This window comes from Nycticebus coucang, chromosome 3 (genome assembly GCF_027406575.1).
Source record: "Nycticebus coucang isolate mNycCou1 chromosome 3, mNycCou1.pri, whole genome shotgun sequence".
Classification (NCBI taxonomy): domain Eukaryota; kingdom Metazoa; phylum Chordata; class Mammalia; order Primates; family Lorisidae; genus Nycticebus; species Nycticebus coucang.
In genome coordinates this window covers 78,853,004-78,877,072 of record NC_069782.1, presented here as the reverse complement: position 1 = coordinate 78,877,072, position 24,069 = coordinate 78,853,004, and the positions used below count along the sequence as shown (strand labels likewise).

Sequence of the window (24,069 nt, the reverse complement as noted above, 5' to 3'; positions counted from 1 at the left end):
GTTGGGCCCAGCCAGGAGGACCATAGTAGGAACCAGAGACAGGGAGAAGCAGAGGTCAGTGTCGTATCCTGGTTTCCTCCCCTCAGATTGTCACAGGACAATGATATCCCTCAGCTAAGGTCACAGCTCATGCCAGCAGGTCCCCTCCACTTGGGTCTCTCTCTTTCTGGGTTTGGGTAATTACTTTTTCCCATTCCATTTGGGCTTGAAGGGTGGGTAAGTGCACCCCACTATTTCCAGCCCAGGGCACTACATGCCTCCCCAGGCTTCCCTAAAACCATCATTATAATCTTCTCAAATGACTCCATTTTCTGAATAATACATATAATATCTACTCTCATTGAGAATTTTTGCTATAAGCATCAAGAAGAATTTACTTTTTACTCTTTCTCTTTCTTTTTCTTAAATTACATTTTTTATCATAGGCAGAACAGTCACTGTAACACTGGATGTCCAAAGCTGCAAATTTAGTAGAGAAAAGGGAAGGAGGGCGAAAGGGGCCCACACTAGCCCCTGCAGCCCCAGTCCCACCTCCTGGGCTGTGTTTTTAGGGACATTAGCCAGCACAAAAGCCAGAGTTTTAGCTTTAGCTTCACTGATGAACCTAAAGAGAAGCAAGCTTATTCATGGTCAGATTCTTTAAAATGGAGATGGAAAATTAGATGTGCCAGGGTCCTGCCAATTTCTCTCTTTGTGTGATCAAAATCCAGACTGTACCTGTCAGTTTCAGGAACTCAGTATATTCCCCCACACCCGCTGCCCTGTGGGCAGGCCTGCAAGAGCAGGCTGAGGTCAGTGCACACAGAGGGTCATGCTCCTGGCCTGGGCACCTGGAAGATGAGACCTTCCGTGGGCCTTCCATTCACGGCCAGGATGATGTCACCAGCTGCGATGGCCCCATTCTCTTCAGCTGGCTGCCCCGGAAAGAGCCTCTTAATCCTCACGAGATCATTCTTAAGGTGGCTGCAACTCTCTCTCTCCATCTGCACGAAACTGAATCCCAAACCATTGGCATTCTTCTTCAGTTTGACCTCGAACTTGGGACCTGTATTGTGGGATGTTGATAAAAATAAATCCTTCAGTAGATTACAAGTGAAATCGACCAGTCTCAAAATGCAAATTGTCAAGCAGACGAATTACATATGTTTTACATTAAAAGATTTCAGTTGCTAATTTTATGACAGAGTCCATTTTCCATGTTACAGATTGGTGCTGTCGAATAAAATTTAACATGAGCTGCACATACAACCCACAAACAGCATTTCAAGTTTTCAAATAGCCACATTAAAATAAAATATCAAAAGAAAAAAAAGCCAACAAAAAATAAAAGCAAACTTAAAAAACAATTTAGAAAGTAAAAGGAAAAAGGTTAAATGAACTCTAATCATACATCTTATTTAATTCCAAATATGTAAAATATACTATTTCAACATATAATCAATATGAAAAAATGATTAATGAGATGTTTTACATTCTTTTTACAAACAAAATCCAGTATATATTTTATCCATTTGGATTGGCCACACTTTAAGTCCTCAATAGCCACACGTGACAAGTGGCTATCATAGTGGACAATACAATTACCAAAAACAACTATGTTTATATGTAATGGTATTATTGCTAGACACACACACCATGCCCTTGGCATTTAGTAAAACTTGTATACATACATGCCTGTTACTCCTTTAGAACTCTAGTCATTTTTTGGTACACTCAAAATTAAATTTTGCATAATTAGACCATGGAGACAATTATGGCCAACTCTATGGACAATATTTTAGCTGCTCTTTTGTTTAGCCACATAGATTGACCATAAGACAAAACAGCTGCCTCTGGGCATCAATGAAGGATACAGCTGGGGCCCAGGTAATTTGGTGGCCAAAGAGACCTCTGGGCCTCCTCTGCGTCTGGCAGCCCAGCTGGCTCTCAGGGCAGAGAGGGACAGAACACTGACTTGCAAACTTGGACTAGGGCGAGAACGGAGGCATGTGAAGCAGTTGGGTAAGGTGAGGTGCACGAGCGACTCCCCAGCTCATTTTGGCGTCTCTTTCCCAATGGTCCCCCACAGAGTGCACAGAAGGGTAAGGACAGAGGCCAGAGGCTTGATTCAAGCATGAGTGTCCCCTCTGTCCCACCCTACTACTTCCGCTAACTTGCATTCAATCTGCCTTGTTGTACCTTCTGCCGCAGAACCAGAAAATCTCTATGAAGGGACTGAAAAATGGCTAAGCTCCAAACCATGATGTACTAAGGAAATAAACATTTTCCTAGCAAGAGACAGAACTGCAGGGGAAGTGCAGAGGGGTAACTCATCAGAAGATATGCAAATATGACCCCCTAAACTGACTACAGACGTGCTTTTTAAAACTATGCAAGTAACAGGGCTAGACTGCAAAGCACCTTCCTCTCCTGACCTGCTCAGCCTTCCTTCAGGTAACTTCATTATAAAGCCGCCCTAATACATAACCTTTTCACCCCAATTTCATCCTAAATACCTACACACAAACATTAACGTTCCAGTGGCTGATCAGAAGATAGAGGAAGGCTTGGAGGCAGAACTATGCCTAATAATCATTTTGTTTTCCAGAAACATCTTCCATTAGATTGGCCTCTGCTGCATCAGAAAGCCGGTCACATCATGATCACCACTGCTCGCTTTCTTTTGAGAACCTGAGAAGCCTTCCTGCCTTTCCCTTTTGACTGGACAATTCAAAAGCAGCACACGAAAGCATGACAATAGTGACACTCAATTCTCTCTCTCTTACCATCTGTCACCGAGACACAGCTCGAGGGCCTGCCAGGCAAGGCTGTTACCAAGGAAACAGCCGTGCACTCATCTCCCAGTCTGTCATTAGAAGGACACTTCTGTGCAGTCCTGAGGCCTCTTCTCTCTAAGACCAGTCTTGCAACCTAGAAGGATGGGTGGACAAACTCCATTTACCCTTTGCTCGGCAGCCAGGAGGCACGCCCTGGACTCTGAGCTTGCTTCTTCCCTCTCCGATGCTTCCAGTCGGCTATTTCATCTAAATCTCTAGCCTATTTTGGGATCCAGACCCTTATCTCCAACAGTTTATTGGACAAGTACACCTAGAAGTAACACATGTACCTTCTTTTTAGCACACTCAGTGCCAAACTCATCTTCCTCCTCTCAGTCACCCTCATTCCCCCCACCTCATTCTGCCTAAAATATTCCTCCACTTGCATTTGCTCCCTCAGACAGGGAACCGTTCTCCCCATTAGCCTCCTAGGGGCCCAGCTTCAAGCGGCTCAACTCTCCCCCACCTGTCCCCAGTGCCCCTGCTCCAGGCCCTCTTCCACTGCCAAAGACCTGCCAACTCGGCTTGCTGGGCTCTGGCTGTACCCACTTTGGTCCACCCCTATGACGGCTGCCCATATGTTGGGTCTAAGACACAAATTGAACACACAACACACCTGATTAAAAGTCTAACATTTCTCAGTACCTACATAGCATGGCATCCCGGGCCTGTGCCGAATGCCTTCCCCCTTTCTTTCCCGTTAGATTTCCCATGCTTCTTCCCACAATAACACTATATGTCATTGTCAACCAAAGCGTGGTTCAAGAACCCATGGCTAGATATCACACGGAAGCTTCTTAGAACACCAGCTTCCATTAAGGGCCTTGGCCATGTCTCCATCCTCTCAACTGTCACTCAACATTTGGTCCAGGATTCCAGAGTGACAATTGCCACCTTCTATTGCTGCCAGTGGGCCAGCCAAATATACTCTCTAGTCATGTTCATTAGCAAGGTCTAAAGAACAGAAAGTGCTAATAAATTACCACTCTGCCCTAAAAGTATGTCAACCAAGGTCATCGTTATAGGTAAATTTCACCAGAAACCAGAACACTGCTCTGGGAAAGCAAACAAAAAGGGCAGACACTTCCCAGCAGTTGGCTGCACAGGCCCTCAGGAATCCTTTCTGTCGCTGCTGATTCCTCAGTTACCAAGAAAGCCTGGTGCCTACTGGATGGCTCAGTGCCCCGGAGCAGTGAAAGGCTCCCACGCTCAGGCAGCGGACTGAGCACAGTATGGTAACATCAAAACACTGCCCACACACTGCATGGAATAAAGCGTACATAATGGATGAATGTCTCCACTCTCAGGGTCCTGAATTTCTACCTCAATTGTGATTAAAAGAACCTCAGGACAGTCTGGCCCAGGGCATGAACACAGGATTATGGTAAATGGCATGAACTGGGGGTGGGGTGGGGGCCACCACATGCAAAGGTAGGGAGGTGAGAAAGCCTGAGGGGGGATGGTTGTCCTGGGCAGAGGCTTGAACAGCCAGAACCAGGCTGGGGTTATAGCTTCACTCCATCTGCTCTGCTCCATTGTCAAATTCCAGAATCTAGGCAAGTGACAACTAAGTTTTTCAAGGGTATTTTTAGGAGGTGAGTTTCTCTGCTTTGAAACATCTGTCTGCTACCTCCTGGGTTTCATATCCCTATGGAAAAAGTGGTGGTAAGAGGAAGAAGTGAAAGAGAGAAAAACAGATGAAGACAAAGTCTTATTTTATGTCTACCTATCTTCTTTCTACCCAGAAGCAATGGAAGTTTCTGTCCAGGAAAGCTCCAGGAGGAAGGGCAACTCCTCAGCCACAGTGCACTTACCTGCCCAGGACCCCTGAGGCACTGCACAGCCTGCTTGTGGGTAAGGCCATACAGACTCACTCCATCCACCTGCAGGAGCCGGTCACCTGAGAAAGAGACAGATGTCATGTTCCAGGTACCTGGGGCTGAAGGAAGGACCCTTTCTGGAGGCCATTGCTGATCCCCTTTCATGTAGCCTCAAGGAGCAGGGCAGGAAGTAGAGGGGCCAGGCATCCCCATGGAGTCACCAGGAGTCCTGCCTCTCTGAACACTCTTCCTCCCTCTGAAGCATGTAACAGATCAGTGATATAAAAGCCTTTCTATTATTGGCTCACAGAATGGTTGAGCCAGCTCTGTTCAACCTTATCCTATCTCCTATTTTCCTGTGAAACCATTTTTGAAAGTATTTTCAGGTTGCTTAGGTATTTATATCTCCAGGATTTTTTTCTTTCTTTAATTTCAAAAAAGGTCAGAGACACATGGTTGATGCCAGAGACACTGGAATACTACAGGAAATGGAGATAAGATCCCAGGTGCTGCTTGTGGCTCAATCCTGGAAGTTTTGGAGAACAGTAAGAATCACCCCCTTCCATCAGAGCAGTGGGAGCTGAGGAAGGGCAGAGAGAAAGCTCACGGTATCCCTGTATACTAGAGTGGAGCACCAGGGCCAACTCTGTCCTCCAAGAGACCTCTTTGCTCTCTCATGAAAGCCCAATAGCAACATGCTTCTTTTAAGTCTTCTATTATTTTTATATCATCTTACATTTCCCAATGTGCCACTGCAAACATTCAACCCCATGTTAACCTATCAAGTGGTTGCATCATCGCCTGTCCAGGTGAAGAAGTCATGACGTAGAGAGCAATCATCTGCACCAGGTGGCCCTCCCTGCCCAGTGCTCTGCACACCATGGGATGCAGGGTTCCCACCACAACTCTATCCCTCACCCAGCAGGATCTGCCCTTCTTTGGCAGCTGGCCCTCCGGGAACGATGGATTTCACGTAGATACCTCCATGGAGCACGCTTGTGTTGATGCCACCCTGAAAAGCACAACAACAACAACAACAAAAACTTACTACCTGTCTGTCCCCTTCTGGGGATCCTCCCCCCACTTCCTGGAAGGAGCCCCCACCTGCTCACCACTCTATCCCTTCGCCTCATCTCCGTCTGGCACTGCCTTCTGTATTCACCTGTTGTTTAGACTGTATTCCCCACTGAGCAGTAAGGTTAGCTGTCCACCAGAAATATAACAATAGAATAGAAGCCGTGTGTCAAAGCTGTAGCCCACCCAGTGCATGGCTGGTGCTTGGTGACTGGTCACGTGGCATGCATCACAGCCTCTCCCTAGGTAGCACCAACATAGGTAGATGTGGCTCTGAGCCCTGAGGGCTTGTCCCTGGCATGTCTTGCGTACTTTGATGGGCCAAAGGATATGTGCATTTTGCATTGTAATAGACATTGCCAGATTGCATCCCAGTGTGAATATGGATGTACTTACTCACATTTCTCTCAGCTTTGTATGACAGTACTATTTTTCTGCATCCCACCAGCTATATTTGGCTAAGCTGGTAGATATAAAGTTTAAAGTTTCATTTTAATTCGTATTCCTGAGGCTTTTTGGGGGGGGTTGAATGTTTTTCATCTCTTTAATGGCCATTTGGATTTGAGTGCACCATTTCAAAAATTATTTTTGAAATTAAATTTCCCCCAAAGAAAATCCCAGCTTTTTTCCAGCCAAAGGAAATCCCCAACCTCTTCTCAGCATACATATATGTATGTGTGTACGTGTGTATATGTCTATGTATATATACACATAGATGACATACATATTTATTTATGAATAATCCAAAATTTGTCATGTTTTTCAGATAAGAAGTGGCTATGTTTGGTGTCTGATTGATTGTTACCCCAGTCCAAGAATAAATGGACTATATTTGGTACCAGCCTGTTCACTCCATGTGGACTCATGAGCCTTATTTCTTGGTTTCTTACTTATCTTGATCCCTTAAAATCATCTATGGATGACAAGTTTATTGCAGGCTGATGGTTCAACAATCCAGGTATCCCTGCTCCAGGTGCACAAAACTGTCACACAGGAAAGCAAAGAATGCCCTCTGTTTACTGATCTCTTGACTTTCCATTGGAATTTTTCCCTGGCCATGGCATTTCCTTACCTCTGAAAATTCCATTGTTTCCAATCAACAGTAAAATCCAACAATAGTGTTCCTGAAATCTAGCCCCATTCTGGGTCTCAAGGTAATGGGTTTTTCCAATGCTCAGCAATAAACACAGCACTTCCCAACCTCTGACCTCTGGCTTTTCACCAGCTTTGAGGGTGCTATTTCCCAAACCTCTGAGTAATTACAGTTACATGGGTAATCTCCTCCTGAAGGTTTTCTAGGAAGAGCCCAAAACCCAATGCAAAGTGTCCATCCTGATGGAGGTCTGGCTGATGGAACTTTGTCCTAGCCCTGGGAGGTCTGAGCACAAGGCTTTCACCCTTATCCTGCCCTACGTGACAGTGGACTGATGCACTCACCCTTCGCCAGATGACGGTGGACTGGACTGCCCTGCTGGTCTTTGGCTTGTGTCCCTGAAGCCCCTCCTCCCCATCCCCTTCCTGGAGTCCAGCTTGACTTCAGAGTCAGAACACATCTCCAGTTCCACCCACACTGCCTCCTCATGTTGCTGGGGTTCCTTAGCACCTACTCCTCACAACCCCAGCTTTCTCAGTGCCTGTCTGTTGTCTGAACTCATTCCCCCATCACAAGCCCCCACTGACATTTTAAGTCAGCACTTGCACTTGTGCACAGAAGGCCCATTATGAAGGTTACTGTCTGAGGAGGATGCCTTAACTGCTGTCTAATCTCCCTAACCATTAACCATTCTTACAGTCACACTGAATCCAAGTGTCCCATCTTCTTTAACCAGCTCCACGAAGTAGATCTCACCAGGCTTGGTCTCTGAAGGTGGCGGAGGACAAGAAGAACCAGCATCCTGCCCCAAACAAACACAATAAAAAAGACATGAAGGCACTTTCTCTGCCTAAGCAGACGGCCCCTCTTAGCTCTCATGTGCTCTCAGGATCAGGCAGCATTGCACCCCAGAAAGAGCACGGGCTTCAGGCTGGGCTAGCAGGAGATTCATTTTCAGCTTTATTAGTCCCCCTTCATGTGGCCTTGGACAAGTCATTAGGTCTCTTGAGACTCAGTTTCCCAATCCACAGAACTTGAAGGAGGGCCCTCTTCACTGTGTGATTGTTAACGATGACCTGCACCTAGCAGGGCTCCTCTCTCTGCTCATTATGCGCAATCCATATTAGAACTAAAGCTTTCCAGGTACTTCCCAGTGTCTTTGCACCTAATACCAGCCAAGGGATGGTTTGCTGTATACCAGATCCACAGCAGCTTTTTGAGGGAAAAGACAACTTCAGAAGAACTATTGGTTATTTTTTAGCAAAAGTGGCCATATTGCACCTTTACTTGACAAAGGTTGAATGCTGTAGGGGAGTATAGAAGAGAAAAATTGCCTACCACATACCAGGCATTTTGCTTGGTATCATGACCACATCCATGTATAACTTGTTCATTCATTCTTCCAATCATGTGACAACTTTTATTGAGCACCTATTATGTGCCAGGTACTATGCAAATTGCTGAACAGATAGCAGTAATAAGATATACCTTTCTATGTTCAGCTACTATCCAATAGAATAGAGACCTTTAATGAACAGAGTCCCAACCAATTAACTAATAACCTTATGATAATTTTGATTATGATAAAGTGGGTGATACCCCTGAGGATCAGAGTTGTAAGTGGCCACACTCAGCAAGGGGAAGAACTGAAATGTGAGCTCAGGGTCTGCCTGAAACAAAAACTTAGGGAGACCCAGCAGAGAAGGAGGAAGCGGAGGGTGTGCTGGGCTGGGCTGACCACTGCTGTCCGGCAGATAGTTTCTGCTCCGCTGGCCCCTGTGCCTACAAGATTGTCCTATCTGGGCCCTTTGTTTAGTGTTTCCTGGTCACCATGTTGGAAAATACTATTAACTCACAGGAAAACGAACAAGCTGAAGAAAGCTAAAATATTATTTTAGAGGTAGAGGTGGTTCCAAAGGGACCGGAGTAGTACCAGGCAAAGCCTCAGTTCTCTCAGAGACTTTTCCACACCCATGGTCTTGGGAGGTATTAATATTTGGTCTAGATTTTAAAATTCAAGGATTAAAACAACTGTTGAGGGTGAGACCTGATGTGAGATTGCAAACTCAACCACACCACAGAAGGTGTTCTGGCCCTTTTGTCTCCATGGCCACGTGACCCAGAAGAGCACGGATTTGGACCGTACATTGCCTTGGAGCAACACTGCTCCCCTCAACAGCCCACCAGAAGTCAGCTCACCAGTTGGGTCTCAGACGCCCCAATCTGAAGGCTTTCTGCCAGAGGGAACCTCCCAAAGGGCATCCCAGCATGAAGGTCTCAGCTCTGGAGGTCAACGTATGGATTCTAATCCCAGCTCTGTCCCTTACTCCCTGGGGCACTGTGGGTGTATCCCCATGCTCTCTGGGCCTCAGGTACCCCAGCTGAGAGGCATTAGTGATAATAATTGTCTCACAGGCTTGTCAGGATTCTTTCAGGAGCAAACATATATAAAGTGATCAGGACACACCTGACACACAGGCAGGTGAGTGCCCGATTGGTGGCAGCTATTATCATTATTCTCTTGCTGATCCCCTGAACCCAGTTCTCATGGGATGTGCTGTCTGGGTGAAGACCATGGCCAATTAGGAAGGGACTGATGTTCATGGAGCCCTACCGCATGCCAGATCCTGGTGACACGGCTCAGGACACGCCACCCCAAAGCATGGCATATGGAAGACAATGGAGAAACAGCACTGTCGGAAGGTCTCCCCTGAAGCTGGTCATAACACCTAGGACGGATTTTCTGGCCTTCCCCAGGAGCAGGGCCCAAGACCCTCAGGACAGAGGTGTCCCTGTACCCACAGGAAAGAAGATCTTATCCCTGAAGACACAGGGACACAGAGAGGAATCGAAAAACAGGCCTCACGGCGTTTCCCCTAGTTTATGCTCCTGCCCTCATCTTGTTCGGTTTCTCCACAGCTTTCCAGTCTTCATGGCAACTTCTGTAAAACGCACCCAGCGTGAACTGTTTCTGCAGGTCTTCATTTCCTCGTGAAGGCTCATGAGTTATGTAAAACTCATGTAATTAACTTATGTGCTGTTCCCTGGCTTTTGCTACAGGGGGGCCACCCGACCTAAGACGGGTAGAAGAAAGGAAACGTTTCCTCCCCTACCCTGGGCACAGCCCCTTTGTCTCTGTGGCTCTGTGGCCAGGCATCATTACCCCTATTTGTGAATGAGAGAAATGAGGTTGAGAAAGGTGCCGTGACTTGCTTGTTTCAAAGAACAGGAGCGGGCACACACCCAGTCTGGGTCAGGGAGGAGAGTTTATGCAAAGCCTGATGTCGGAGGTGCTAGAACCCTAGAGAAACCAGTAAGAAGCAACTGAGCACTGTGGGACTGCAACGCCCAGAGAATCACCACCCCAAAACCCAAGAGGCTAGAGGCAGGAGGTGGTGGGGCCTCAGGAGTCCTATGGCAAAAACCACTTGATGGGAGCTGTGCCCATCGGTAGTGGGACACAGCCAACCTTTGTCAGCACAGCGAGTGGAAAGCCTGTCATCACCCGTCCTCCACCTGCAGGTTCCTGCTGGAGCCTCCCCTGCCAGAACTAACCAGAAGACAGAGAGCTGACACAGTTCATGCGTGTCACCCGTGCAGGGCCCAGAACAGAACAGAGAAACTGAAGGGGTCTGGAGGGGCCAAGGGTATCTCTGCCACTTAGTGTTCAAAGAGACAGAGGGAGGACAGCAGAGCTGTGACTGAAGCTTGTCGCCCTCTGTACACCTAAGTCAGACTTCATCTTCTCCCACCACGGGGTGGTGATCAGGAGCAAAGCTGCTGAGTCGCCAGATGGACGACCAATTAGAGGCCAAGAATAGGAGACACCAGATTGCCCATCCATTGCCCTTGGCAGCAACCAATTTCTCCGTGTCATTATCAGTAACAATTATGATGAGTGTCCAAGGACACCAAAGCCTCCAGCACTGAGCTCCATAGCCCGCGCAGTGTGCTCGGAGCTCTGCCTTCTTACTCGTATGTTCTTCCCAACCAGCAGGCAGTGTAAGCACTTGCTGCCACCTTACAGATGAGGAAGCTGAGGGTTGGAGGGAACGAGGCCAATAGACAGCAAAGAAGGACCAGGGACCCAGGCTGTCGGACTGCTCAGCCTGCTCTCTTTCCTCCAAATTCTAGAAAGTGAGCCCAAGGGATGATTACCTTCAGTGGCAGAGGGGAGAGCTGGGGCCTCAGCCTGGACATGAAGCTCTGTACCTGAGCCACTCCGGGACCCTCAGTATTCCTGTCCTGGTCTTGTGTGTGCAGTGACAAGCTTCCCTGGTGCCCACTGCTCAGGATGTCCGTAGAGATGACCCCAGAATTGGCTGTGCTGCTCTTTTCTTCATTGGGGATATTTTCACAAACACCTATACAAATAAGCCAAGAAGAAGTTAAGAGCTGGAAAAGGCTGGCTTCTCAGTGGCATCTCTGTGGGCACAGCGTTTTCCTCCAATGACAGAGAGATCTTTTACAGCTGCTGGGAACGACATGAGTTTAGCACCCTGTGAAAGATGGTGCACGTATAATAGAGAAAGGGAAGACGCTGAATGGAATTTAGAAACCTGAATAGAGATCACATAACCCAACCATAAAAACACAGGTGCAGCAGAAGTTAATAATGCCAACTCTCCTTTGATGTGCTCCTGTCACATGACGGGTGCCCATACATACGGGGACACACACGCACATCTGGGGGGATATATATAGAGTACATATCTTCCTATCTTATCAACACACCCACTACAAAGGTGTTATCCCTGTCCAAACATGAGAAGACATAGTCAAAAGGACTAAGTTGCTTGCCCCAAATCCCAGAATGTGGTGCTATCTTAAACCCAGCCTCTGCTGGAGACACTACTGAGCACATCTGTAATCACCATGTGATCCAAAAACCAATGTATCAGGTCCTTCGGGGGTGCTTGGTAATACCCAGACTGTGGGGTCTTGTGAAAGAAGGAGGGGCAACTGATTCCTGTTCACCCCAGGTCTGACTCTTGACCTGGCACAGGGCAGAGAAAGAAGACCAAGTCACCAAACAACAGGTAAAACCTTGGGCAAGGTATTTCAAATTTCCAGACCTCAACTTTCTTATATTTAGGGTATATTTACTCTTATGCAGTTAATATTAATAAAAATATTGTAAGGTTGATGAGGCTGAGAGATTCTACATAGAGAAGATTTTACATATGTAGGGAAAGATAAAAATATATATACATTACACGAGAATATTCTTTCATATATATTAACTATGTATATAACTCTCATATATATCTATATATACACACAGCTTAGTACATGGTAGAGACTCAGTAAATGTACCTACTGTTAATATGTTAACATTAGCTGCTCAACAAATATATGTGGGAGGAATGCATAATCGTTACATTTCTTTAGACCTAGATACATAAACATACAAGTAGATTTACTACCTTTGATACAGACTCATTAGCGCCCAGAGAAGTGCCCAAACTCACATGCTGAATGAATTTGATTTGAATACATTTGATTGAATGCATTTGATTTGAAGTTACTCAAATCTAAAAGTATTCAGCAGGGAGCAGTAGGGGCACTGCTTCCCAATGCTGCATTCCTGGCCATTTCATTCACAGATGGCACTGTCATTGTCTTTCTGGCAATACTGTAAGCATCTGTTCATTTTCTTTCCATACCGTCTATGAAAGATGAGGATGGGATTTATGATTGAATTGAAAAGTCAAGCTGAGCACAAACTAAATGTCCTCCCTACTAAATGTATGAGCTGGGAGACCTTCTGTGGGTAATTAAAACTCAATTTATTGTACACCACAGTGGCTGCTCGTGACAGGCCTATTATCTGTCTGACCCCGACCTTGGCCTTAACCCAGCTGCCCCCACAACAGCAGCCTAATCAGACAGAAAATTGTGGCGGCCAAGGCTCTGCCCATGGAGACCCAGCCAGCATCACCATGGAAACATCTTCCTCCAGCCAAGGCTGTGATGAAGGCAGAGATACCAACAGGTGACCAGGGCCCCACAGTGAGAGGATGTGTCATTCCCAGCCTTTGTGGGAAACCTATTGTCTGGAATTCTATTGTAAGGCTGTTGATTGAGCACTGCAGACTTCAGGTGTCAATTTTTGACACCCCCATCGGAGCAGGCCATCCTTGGACTATACTGAATTAGGATGCAGTCACCCACATGCATTTTCTAACAAAAAAAAAAAAAGGGACAGTTTGGTTCCTCCTCTCAGTGGAGGAATTGCGGGGCTACCACAGGAAGAAGTGTGGCGGTGCTGGGAAAACCCACAGGGATGGCTAGCAGAGGCCAGCCCCTGGGACAGCTCAGACACAGGATGAAAGGTGCGAGATCGAGGTCCCAGCACTGTCACCTCCCACCCCCTGCAGCTTCTGGCCCAGGGCAGCTGCACGGCAGAGTGTACAAATGCAGGAGTGAGAGTGTGCACAGTTTTCCGAGGGCAAGGCATATGGGTGCCTGCATTTAGAAACTAGAAAATGCTGGCTGGTGTGACATGAAGCATTTCTGCATATAAGGGAAAATGTACCAGGCCCTTGGAGTGTGAGGAAGCCATGGGGGAGCCTGAATTTGCAGGCAGTCTGCTGTTAACGTATAGGATCATTCAACCAAAAAACAAGAGTGGTCCCAGGTAAGCAGGGTCAGGGGGATATTAGCTCCCCCCATTTACCTCTATCAAGTCCCCCAAACCTGTCCCAAATAAGCATAATAATATTATTCTTTAATATTACATATAAGCAGTTGCTGCTTTCTCATTCTTACCTAAATGATGAAGAAAAGCATCTTCAAAAATAAAAAAATAAAAAACTTTACTCTTCGGAACATGCACACCACGTTAGAGCAGCACGCTTGCTGGGCACATTCAGCTTCTCCAACACTTCCCTGTCTCCTTCCCAGCTGATTGCTATACCTAAACTCAAACTATGTAGAAATTCCGGATAGCCGCTTTCAATAAGGACTTGGTTGATGATAGAAACATCCTCCCTCTCATGCGAGGAAAGTGGGCGGAAGAACACACAGAGGTTGTAACCAGCTGTGGCTAATAAACAATTGGAATAGGCTCAGCACCTGTAGCTCAGCAGATAGGACGCCAGCCACATACACCAGAGCTGGTGGGTTCAAACCCAGCCTGGGCCAACAACAATGACAACTACAATGAAAAAATAGCTGGGCATTCTGGTGGGCACCTGTACTCCCAGCTACTTGGGAGGCTGAGCAAGCGAATCACTTAAGCCCAAGAGTTTGAGGTTGCTGTGAGTTGTGACGCTACATCACCGAAGGCAACATGAGACTCTGTCTCAAAAAAAAAAAGAAAAAGAAAAAAGAAAATCCATGTGGACTTACAGATCCAGCACCTTGTGGTAATAATGGGCTCCTGAAAACAGATGGGGCTCTTCAGCTTCTGAAAGCAAGTTAGAACATACCTTTTGATTGAGAAATGATTAATTCTATGTTGTCCGGAGAATTCTGAATCATCCTTATAGCCATGTTAAACGTGAAGCCTTCCAGACTGATGTGATTCAGGGCTAGTATCTGCCCTCCTGGAAAAATAAAACATGTCAATAACCCCACCAAGGGAATGAGAAAGAGTGATCCCTTAAAGCAGCATCTCCGGTGATTTAAAAAGAAGACGTACCTGGTTTAATCCTTTTGGCTTGCTCTGCTGGTCCCCCAGGTATAATGGAAGATATAAAAATGCCAGGGTCAACTTGGCCTGCGTTATCTCCCTCATTAATGACAAAACCTATAATCCAAGGTGATGTTTGATAAGATGATAATGATTTTGCAGCTCAGAGAGGTGGTCTATTTGCTTGCACAGTCTACCGAGTGACGTTAGCTGATTATATTTGCACCCAGATCTTTTGATCCTCAAAGGATCCTTTCTACATAATACGTGGAGAAAACTGCTAAAGCTAGGAACACAACCCACAAATATGCAAAGGCTTTTGCTCCAACAGATAATCAGAGATAGGAAAGGGATGATTTTGAATCAAGTACCCTGTTTCACTACCTTATTTGTTATGTGGTTTTTAAGGTCTTACAATATGGTCGATAGTAGGAGGTGAAAAGATGGACTCTTCTCTATCACTAAGAATCGAAATGTATTAGAGAAGGTTGTTTCATGGTATTGGGGGGAAAAGGCTTTGTGCGTATGTTTAGATTCAGCCCCCAAAATGTATTGGGCCTAAAAGGAAAACTTTGGAACTAAAGTCCCATTGCTCTCTAGGGATAGTTCCAGGGGCGGGTGGGGAGGGGAGGAGGCAGGAATGATCACTGAAAAAGGCAGATTGAGGGACAAGGGTCAGGAAAGGAGAGTAGAAAAGTTGAAAGAGAAAATGGCACACACTTCCCCTGTTTGTCTAACCTGCGGGTGGCCCTCTTACCAAAACCACGATGTGGATCGCGTTTCAGTGTCACACAAATGATCTCTTGGCCTGGCTCGGCTGTAAAGCTCTTGTTCCTATTGTTCTGTGACCCTGGAGGTGGAATGAAAGCACCATAGTGTACTTTTTCCCCAAAATTATTTGTACATACAAAAGGAGTGAACAGTTCTCTCTCTCTCTCTCTCTTTCTCTCTCTCTCTCACACAAACACACACACACACACACACACATTCCTAAAAGGCAAAAGTAGTTTACATGTACTCTCCCAGCAATACTGGGAAGGGTATTGAGCCTGGGTCAGTGTCGGTTCAGTTGGGCTTAAAGAGCAAAGCAAGGGCAGGGTGGCAAGGGGGCTTGTTTTCTGTATGATTTACTAGCCTTTTTTTTTTTTTTTTTCTGCATTGGCCTTGGGACAAAACAGAAGATGAACAGAGACTTGCTGGCAATGAAAATAAAAATGAAAACTAAAACACAGAAATGAGACATCAAAGCCTTCCCATCTTAGACTACTAATGATGAGGGGGTGAGTGGCCAGCAAGCCAGCCCTGGTGCCCTGTCGTGCTCCCCCAGCTTAGATTGTGGAGGAGCCCCAAACAGCACCCTAAGGTTATTGCCTGGGAGCTGAAGTCCTGGATGGGTCCTTGCATAAATTTCCAAATGGTGACCCAACTCTACAACCCTTCCACATCCCTCTCTTCCCCAGAAACCACGGTGGGGGGACCTGGCAGACAGTTCATGGTAAAGAGCTGCCTGGTGGCATTCCAGATCCAGCCTCCAGGCTTACTGCTTATCAAGCAAAAATATTTTCCCTTGCGTGGAATCTCCTTATCCCTACATTCAACTGGGAACTTGCCAGGAGGCATATCAGAGGGGAATACTGACTAAGCTGTATATATTTTCCAGGGACTAATACAAGGTGATCTTCTGGGCCTGTGTGAAGTGTAACTAAAATGGATAGTGCATTTTTCTAAACGTACTACTCTACAGTTAAGTATTTGTCCTTCTGGACCAGAGTGCATGGATTCTCTTTGCCAAAGCTAACACATTTCCTATCTACCTATCCAGCCAAAGACAAATGTTGACTCTGACATTTCTTCCTGATCATAAATAGTTTTGAAACTAATTTTAAAAAACAGGAAGATTGTGGACAATGTCTGGGAAATGAAATGGTGGCAAAAACTGTAAAGCAAGCTTCCTGCGTAAGGTTTCCTGTACCCCAAACCTGCCCATGGCCCACTCGTACCTGTGCACAGGCTCTGAACAGGCAGCTCAGAGAGAGAATCACGAGTCATTGGCTTCTGGATCACACAGGCAGTCTCTAGCTGCTCCCGGCCAGTGCGGGGGCTGCAGGGAAAAGCAATAAGGTAAGATAAAGACACCCTGTGAGGCAACTTCTCAGCATTTCTGAGTGTGAACAGGAGCCTGGGGAAGGCAGCCTGATGTCCAGTCCTCCAGCGGATCCTCAGCCAGACCCTATAAAGGCTGATCTGGTCATCAGCGTTCAAAAGGAGGGATGGTTTCAGAGTATGCCTATCTCTGACACTGCAGCCACCCAGGGGTCATAGGAGCCTCCCCTTGTCCACCTTCAGGTAAGAGATGTGGCCCTTCAAAACCTCCATTTCCTCATCTATAAAATAAGAGTAATATTCCTATTTCCCAAGCTTGTGGTGGCAGCAAAATGAGATGGTAAGCGTAAAACACCAGCACTCTCAGTGGGGCCTGATGCCCTGCCATCTGCTCTTGCCTTCAGCAGAAGGCCCTGAGGCTGGACATTGTCACGCACCTGCTTGATCCTCACAGGCCTTTGGTTTGGGCACTGTGAACACGAAGCCTTCACACAGGCTGAATGTGCAGCATTCTAGTAAGCAAAAAGTGCTCTAGGCCCTGGGAGAACAGAATCAAAGGGAGCCCTGCCCACGCCCAGTGTCAGCTCTACACTACAACCTACATTCAGAGGTGAGCACGGTAGAGAGCGAGAAGGCAGGACAGACGGAAAGCTGCAGGCACTCAGAGCCTGGGAAAGGCGGCTCCCACCTGCAAAGACGGCCAAATACCTGAGAAGATCCTGCAGCCCTCAGTAATCCACACCGTCTCCACCCTCAGTGAGCCTACGCCTGCCCCATTGCTGCAGGTGGCTGGACCCTGGCTGGGGATGCTGGCCTAGAAGTTTCCCATGGACCTTCCCCTGGGAGCTCTGTAGCTCTCAGTGCAGAACCCAGCACTGTTCAGAGGGGCTGGAGCCAAAAAGGGAAGAACGGGCACAACAGGGGGAGAGGTGTGGTTCAGCACGGAGCAGCTCCTTGGAGGTAAGGGAGGTGAGGCAGAACGGGGCCTCACTCTGCCCTGCCCCTGTCTGTGCTGTGTGGTGCAGCAAGATCAACCCAACTCATGGAGAACCCACTGACTGGCAGCACTTTGGGAGGCAGAGGTTGGAGGATCACTTGAGGCCAGTAATATAGTACCTAATGCAGCCCTCACTGGGCTCATCTTGGGAACTCTCTCACCCTAAGGTTGCATCTGTTCTGATTTAAACGCTTCTCCCATTCTGTTCCCCTGATGAGAATTTGTGTTCCTAGAGACCAGGGGGAAGGCACCAGCATCAAGACATGCACCACAAGCCCGGCCTGTGTTCAACATTACAATGTGGTTTCATTCCCACAGCCACCCAGGGCATGGGTATGACTGCACCTAGCTCTCCCAGCCTAGCCTTTTAAATAATAAAGTGCTACAAAGTACCATTAGTGTGAGGGACAGATGAAGGATCCTTCAAAACTCCTATATCACTGGGCACAGTGGCTCATGCCTATAATCCTAGCACTCTGGAAGGCCAAAGCCATAGACCACTTGAGCTTAGGAGTTTAATACCAGCCTGAGCAAGAGTGAGACCGTGTCTTTACTAAAAAAAATAGAGGGGCAGCACCTGTTGCTCAAAGGAGTAGAGCGCTGGCCCTATATGCCAGAGGTGGCGGGTTCAAACTCAGCCCTGGCCAAAAACTGCAAAAAAAAAAAAAAAAGTAGAAATAATAGCTGGGCATTGTGGTAGTTCCAGCTACTCGGGAGGCTGAGCCAAGAGGATCCCTTGAGCCCAGGAGTTCGAGGTTGCTTTGAGCTATAATCCACAGCACTCTACTCAGAGCCAACAGAGTGAGACTCTGTCTCAAAACAAATAAAAAATAAAACTCCTACATCAAGAAATGGTGTCTATTTCTGCTCCCTTTGAATCTGTACTGACCTTCGACTATTTTAACCAGAGTATGGCAGAAGTGACACCCTGCTGGCTTCAGGCCTAGATCCTAAGAGGACTGGCCCTCTCCTAAGAGCTGCCATGCAGAACCTTGCTGGGCACCCCACATGGACAGGGCCTGAGATTACACAGGGAGGGAGAGGGACCTTCCTGAGTAAGCATCACATCCTAGCTATCCACAACAAGGGACTAGCACGTGAGTAGGGTCCTCTTGGATTCTCCCGACTAGTTCACCACCTGCTGAGTGCCATGATGATGCCCATCAATATCACATGAAGCAGAAGAATCCCCAGCTAAGCCCTGCCTGAATTTCTAACTCAGAAAATTGTGAAATGGAATAACAAAATTCCTGTTGTTTTAAGCCACTGTGCTTCAGGGTAGTTTGTTACACAGTAATAGAGGCTCAAAACATTTTGCTTCACTGTTATTGGCATTGATAGTGCATAGTGACACCCATTCACATCAACAGAGTTCAGGACAATAATTTTCTAAGAACTATTTGGCATAGATAGAGACACAAATTTCAGTTCAAATGAATCATTCATGCCATCCTGCTGAAGCAGATGTATAACTCATCCTCCAAAAAAGGCTCCTACAGCAACCTTCATTGGTCATGTACTGCCTGTGACTCTGTGCTATTTACACAACTTCCGAAAGAAGTATAACTCAAGTTGTAGGCTATTTTTTAATTTATGGACCATTGTCTTATCATGAAAAGTTGCATTTATAAGCTCATGATTTTCACATACAAATTTAAATTGCAAGCAAGTCAATAGAGAAGGTAGCACAGCGTAGTTAGCGGTAAGGAGTCCAGGATCTGGGGCCAGCTATGCAGGTCCAAATCCTAACAGCTCGGTCTCCTCTCCCGTAAAATGGGGGAAGCAACAGAGATACCTTACAGAGTTGTGAGGATTAAATTAGTTGATATGCACAAGAACAGAATCTGGCTCACAATGAAGCCAAATAGGCTTTTCACAACTTGTTTATTTTGTCCTCTTAAATGTCATATTATCATATAGTTCTCTCTCCACTGAAAAAAACAAGAGCACACGGTAGAAGGAATAAGACACTTGTTCTATAGCATTTAGCTCAGACTCACCCTTCCATAAAGCTCCACAGAATCGGTTGACAGTTGCCCAATGAATGCAGATGTTTCTTAGCCAACTAACATCCTTCAAACAATTTCTTCAGGTACAGTTTGCTCCAGAGCATGAAGCACATGGTAGTTGGGGCCCAGAGAACAAATGCATCCAACCCACCTGGCTCCGACGCCTTCTGTCCCGACCTCCTTGCTGGCTTCCATGTGGAAATTATCCAGGGATGTACTCAGCAGGCCTTCTGCAGCATCCTGAACCCGGGGTGCAAACAACTCATTTTCTGAGCACGACAATCTCCGAATCCAAGTGAGAGGCTTAGACTGAGCAGAGTGTGCAGGACTCAAATTGACCAACTGCACAAACTTATCATGGTCTGAATTGTGAAAGATAAAAATAAACGTACACACACAGGGTGATGCTGGATCCATCCCCTAGGAACACTTCCCCAGCCCCAGGCTCCCTCCTTTCTTTTTCTGGAATTTGGAGGCCTGCTATTTTGCCTCTTGTCTTGCACATGCCTGGGAATCCAAGTTCTCCTAATTAGCATTTGCTAATCAAAGATATCTCAGAAACAGAAGAAGGAAGAGACAAGAGGTTCTTCCTCCTCCTGTAGCTGACAGGACTCTTAGACCAAAGGAGCCTGTTCTAAAGGGAACGACCCAGAATGTCAGGCTCCAGCCAATAGGCCTATACAATTAGCCCTATCCCCTTCTGCTTTCTGCCTTTACAGGTCTGTCCTCCAAATATTCTTGTAACGAATGGGTCTTCAAATCACCTGGGCTCTCAGGATTAGGCTCTGCCTTGTGGAGTACAGTCTGTAATCTCTATACAGCTTAGTTTGCCATGGTAGTAATATCTAATATAAGGTCCTGTTTCCTGAAATATAAATGTGTATTAGATGTTAGGAGCTCCCAGCTTTGACACTTTCCTTTCTCCCTTCATGCAGGAAGGTCTCATAAATGACTCTAATGAGATCCTGAACTTGAGGCCAAGGATGTGAGTTACTGTCCACCTCACTATTCTTATTTTTCATAAACAATTGGGATGCAGTAAATAGATCCTTTAAGTTAATGAGGCTTTACATAAAGCCAAGTTAGTATTCTGAAAAAGGAAAATGATGACTATATTCTGACCATCTGCTCCTTGCTAAAACCAAGAAAGAAAGAATAGTCAGACACATGGTGATCGTGTGGCTCTGGATTTCTGGGGGGTATGGGGGGGGGAACGCACACTTATATACACATCTACCATGCCTCGAAATGCCTCCACGTCAGGGGTGTCTGTGGGCATTTATTTCTTCAAACAGAATTTGACTCTTTCCTACAATGGTGTCTGATTCATTGCCAGGGCTGTGCCCACTGAAAAATCTAGATTTTAAAAAACACTTTTTAAGAATTTTCAGCATGCAGGAGACATCATGGTACCAACACTCACATACAGTAGGCAAGAAAGAATGGAGAAACATGAGGAACTTGAATATGACCTGTGACTTCTGCACAAATCATATAGTATCTTGTTTTAAAGCTCGCCCTTGGCCAGAAACAGTAACAACACAGTAACATCAACACTAACAACTAATATTTGCTGAGCACTTGTTACGTGCCAGGGACATATGAAGCACCTTATCTATATTGTCTTATTTAACCCTCACAATAACCCTATGGAGTAGATATTATTGCACCCATCTTACAGATGAGGAAACTTGGGGCTGAGAGAGTGGATACTTTGCTCATGGTCCCAAGGCTAGGAAGTGACAGAGCAGGACCCACACTCAAGCCAGCTGACTCCACACTCCAAGCAGGAAAACGAAGGTGCCAAGGACACAAAGACAAAGGCAGCAGCAGAGGAGGCTCGTCGGAGGCGTGGGCAGCGCTGTGCTCTCCTTAGACTCAATCACGATAGCTGTTAACAGATATTAATACCTACGGGGGATACTGTAGCAGAAACAGTGGAGGCAGAATCTCAGGCAGAGACGTTAACAGGTTCAAAGCAAGATAGAACTGAGATGGGGCGACAGGACAGAGTCGTCCCTTAAAGGGGACAGGGGACTCACAGAAGGCAGCAGAGGAGTGAAAGCCCCAGGGGTCTGCAAGAAGCTGGAGAGCATTAGGGGACGGATGAGGAAGCTCAGTTGACAGGACAGGAGCCTCGTGGTGAGTTCAGGAAACGAGAGCTCAGATGTCAAGCACTTGGCATGAGGGACTCAGCGTGCAGGGGCAGGCTGATGGGCTGGGTGCTAGCATCATCATGAGGCCCCAGCTTCATGGGGTTGATCAGGTGGATAAACAGTGGAGGGAGGATTTGTTGGAAGTTGGAAGAGCCAAGAGTTGACAGCCTTTCAAAATGGAAAAATAGGGTTGTCAAAAATATCTCAAGGCTACTGGCAAACCAAGGAGAGTGGATGAGTTCTGTTTCCTGGCCATGCGTGGCTCACAGCATAATTGTGGCACCAGCAAAATAGCTGACGAATGTCTAAATTCATCTAGATGTCAGGGGCTGAACTCCTAGTTAATTCCAGTGTTTCATAGGGACCCGGCTGAGAGCATCCTGGAGCCCCCGGGCTACCAACGGGAAAGGGTTGAGCTTCACTCTGCAGGGCTGACAGATCCTGCTTGCTTTAGTCCTGAAATTATGCACGTATAAAAACTCAGTGATTTGTCTTTCTCCCCAGGGAGCCAAATATAACTACAAAGTAATATGTTTGTTGAGACAATTCATAGAAGAATGACTAAGAAACATTTGGAAAATGTTCAACTTCTCAACAATCAAAGAACTGCAAAATAAAGCACCAAATCATTTTTACCTACCAAATGAACAAAGATAAACATGATTGTATCTCCTCCAGCAAGGCTGCAACAACACAGGCAGGATGAGTGGGCACGGGAGTGGCACTCAGGAAGGCAGCAACAGCCTTAAAAACGCCCTGGCTCTTGCAATTATACTTCTGAGTTATAGCTTAAAACAGTGGTTCTCAACCTTCGTAAAGCCACCACGTATTTTCATTGTTACAAAGGGGTCACGACCCACAGGTTGAGAACCGCTGACTTAAAGGAATGACACAAAATACAGCAAATATTACTTTCCATGATGTTTACAGAGATATTGCTTATTGAAAAGCAAGCTAAATATCAAAAAAGCACAGGGTTAAGTGTATGATTGTATTTCCATACAAATCATCCATCCCCATCCTCCAAAAGCATGTGCTAACCACTTCCCATTTGGCACACTTTTGTTCCATGCTGAAGCTGTAAGCAGCTCCTGCCCTCACAAAGCTCCCGCCTACCAGACCAGAGGCAGACATCTCCACAAACAGAAGAGGCAGAACATTATAGTGGAGAACACAGAGGTCTGCACAGGAGAGGGAGTAGTCGACTACATCTGGAGCCAGTCAGCCAGGAAAACCTTCAAAGAGGAGAATGCTCTTGTAAACATATTCAAAGAGAATCAGGCTTATCTTGGTGGTCTGAGCCTGCAAGGGGTTAGGAACCTCCTTGCAGGCAGAGGATATGCTGAGCCCAAAGGACCCTGAATCTGAACCTTCCTGGTATGTTCAGCAGCCTAGAGCATAGCTGGAGAGCAGAGAGAAGGAGTCAGGAGTCAGGGCAAGAGATAAGTCAGGGTTGGGGCCAGATTGGTAAGAGTCTGGCATGCCATCCTAAAAAGTTTGGGCTTGTCCCTGCAGGCAGCAGAGAGCCACTGACAACTTTTTAGCATAGAAAAACATAATTGGATTGGTTCTTTTGAATGGTCATTCTGAAGGCTGATAGAAGGTTAGTAAAAGAGACATGAATCCGAGCAGGAAGCCCGTTTGGGAAAATTTCATGGCAGGTGGGATGGAAAGAGAGGGTGCATATCCAGACCCTCACATTTCCTGCAGGGACGGTGGGTGGTTCCATTTGAAAAAGACAAAGACCACAGTGGAGGAGTTGCATTAAGAGGAAGAGATCAACTGTGGGCAGGCTGAACTTGGGGACTACGTCGGGCCATTGGGTGGCACTGCCTGCAGTCACTGAAAATGGGGTCTGCGGAGAGAGTTTCTCATGTGAAAACACTTTTAATTTTTTTTAATTTTTATGCCTTTTTTTTGACACAGGGTCTCGCTCTGTTGGCTAGGCTGGTATGATGATACTTTTTAAGGCAAGGAAAAATTGTCTAAACTAATCCTTTTAATGCAAATAAATGTTAGGTTCCCGAGAACTCCTAAGGAAGTGAGAATTTGTGGTTTGAGGAAAACAGTCTATTACAAGCAAAATAGGTTTGGAAGGACTAATTTCACAAGTGAGCTCTTGGAGTCTTTATAAATATTTTACAGTCATTGAAACCCGGGCAATAAAAGCAATATTGATGGTGTTTCATATTCTGTTCTCAGCAATAGCAGGTAAGTCAGATATAATTAATTCACATTTGTCATCTCCAGTTCCCTGGAAACATCCTGGAGTCACCACCCTGTGGTTTCAGGGAAATGTTTATATGTTTATTTGATCCTGCTGCAAATGATGTGCTACCTTTATTTTCTGTGTTTTATTCTGCAT

The 24,069-nt window shown here is 46.3% G+C and overlaps 1 protein-coding gene across 1 annotated transcript in view; it reads right to left on the bottom strand.

The window, feature by feature from the left end:
- Positions 1-24,069, bottom strand: part of FRMPD2 (FERM and PDZ domain containing 2) — a 113,505-nt gene that overhangs the window by 11,838 nt on the left and 77,598 nt on the right. The window contains exons 16-26 of the mRNA XM_053586027.1: positions 19,700-19,910; positions 16,440-16,540; positions 15,197-15,289; positions 14,449-14,556; positions 14,237-14,353; positions 10,962-11,167; positions 7,501-7,605; positions 5,555-5,648; positions 4,631-4,716; positions 2,766-2,910; positions 831-1,045 (exon numbers count right to left, since the gene is read on the bottom strand). Coding sequence (XP_053442002.1) covers positions 831-1,045; positions 2,766-2,910; positions 4,631-4,716; positions 5,555-5,648; positions 7,501-7,605; positions 10,962-11,167; positions 14,237-14,353; positions 14,449-14,556; positions 15,197-15,289; positions 16,440-16,540; positions 19,700-19,910 — 1,481 coding nt within the window. The remainder of the gene's footprint in view (positions 1-830; positions 1,046-2,765; positions 2,911-4,630; positions 4,717-5,554; positions 5,649-7,500; positions 7,606-10,961; positions 11,168-14,236; positions 14,354-14,448; positions 14,557-15,196; positions 15,290-16,439; positions 16,541-19,699; positions 19,911-24,069) is intronic.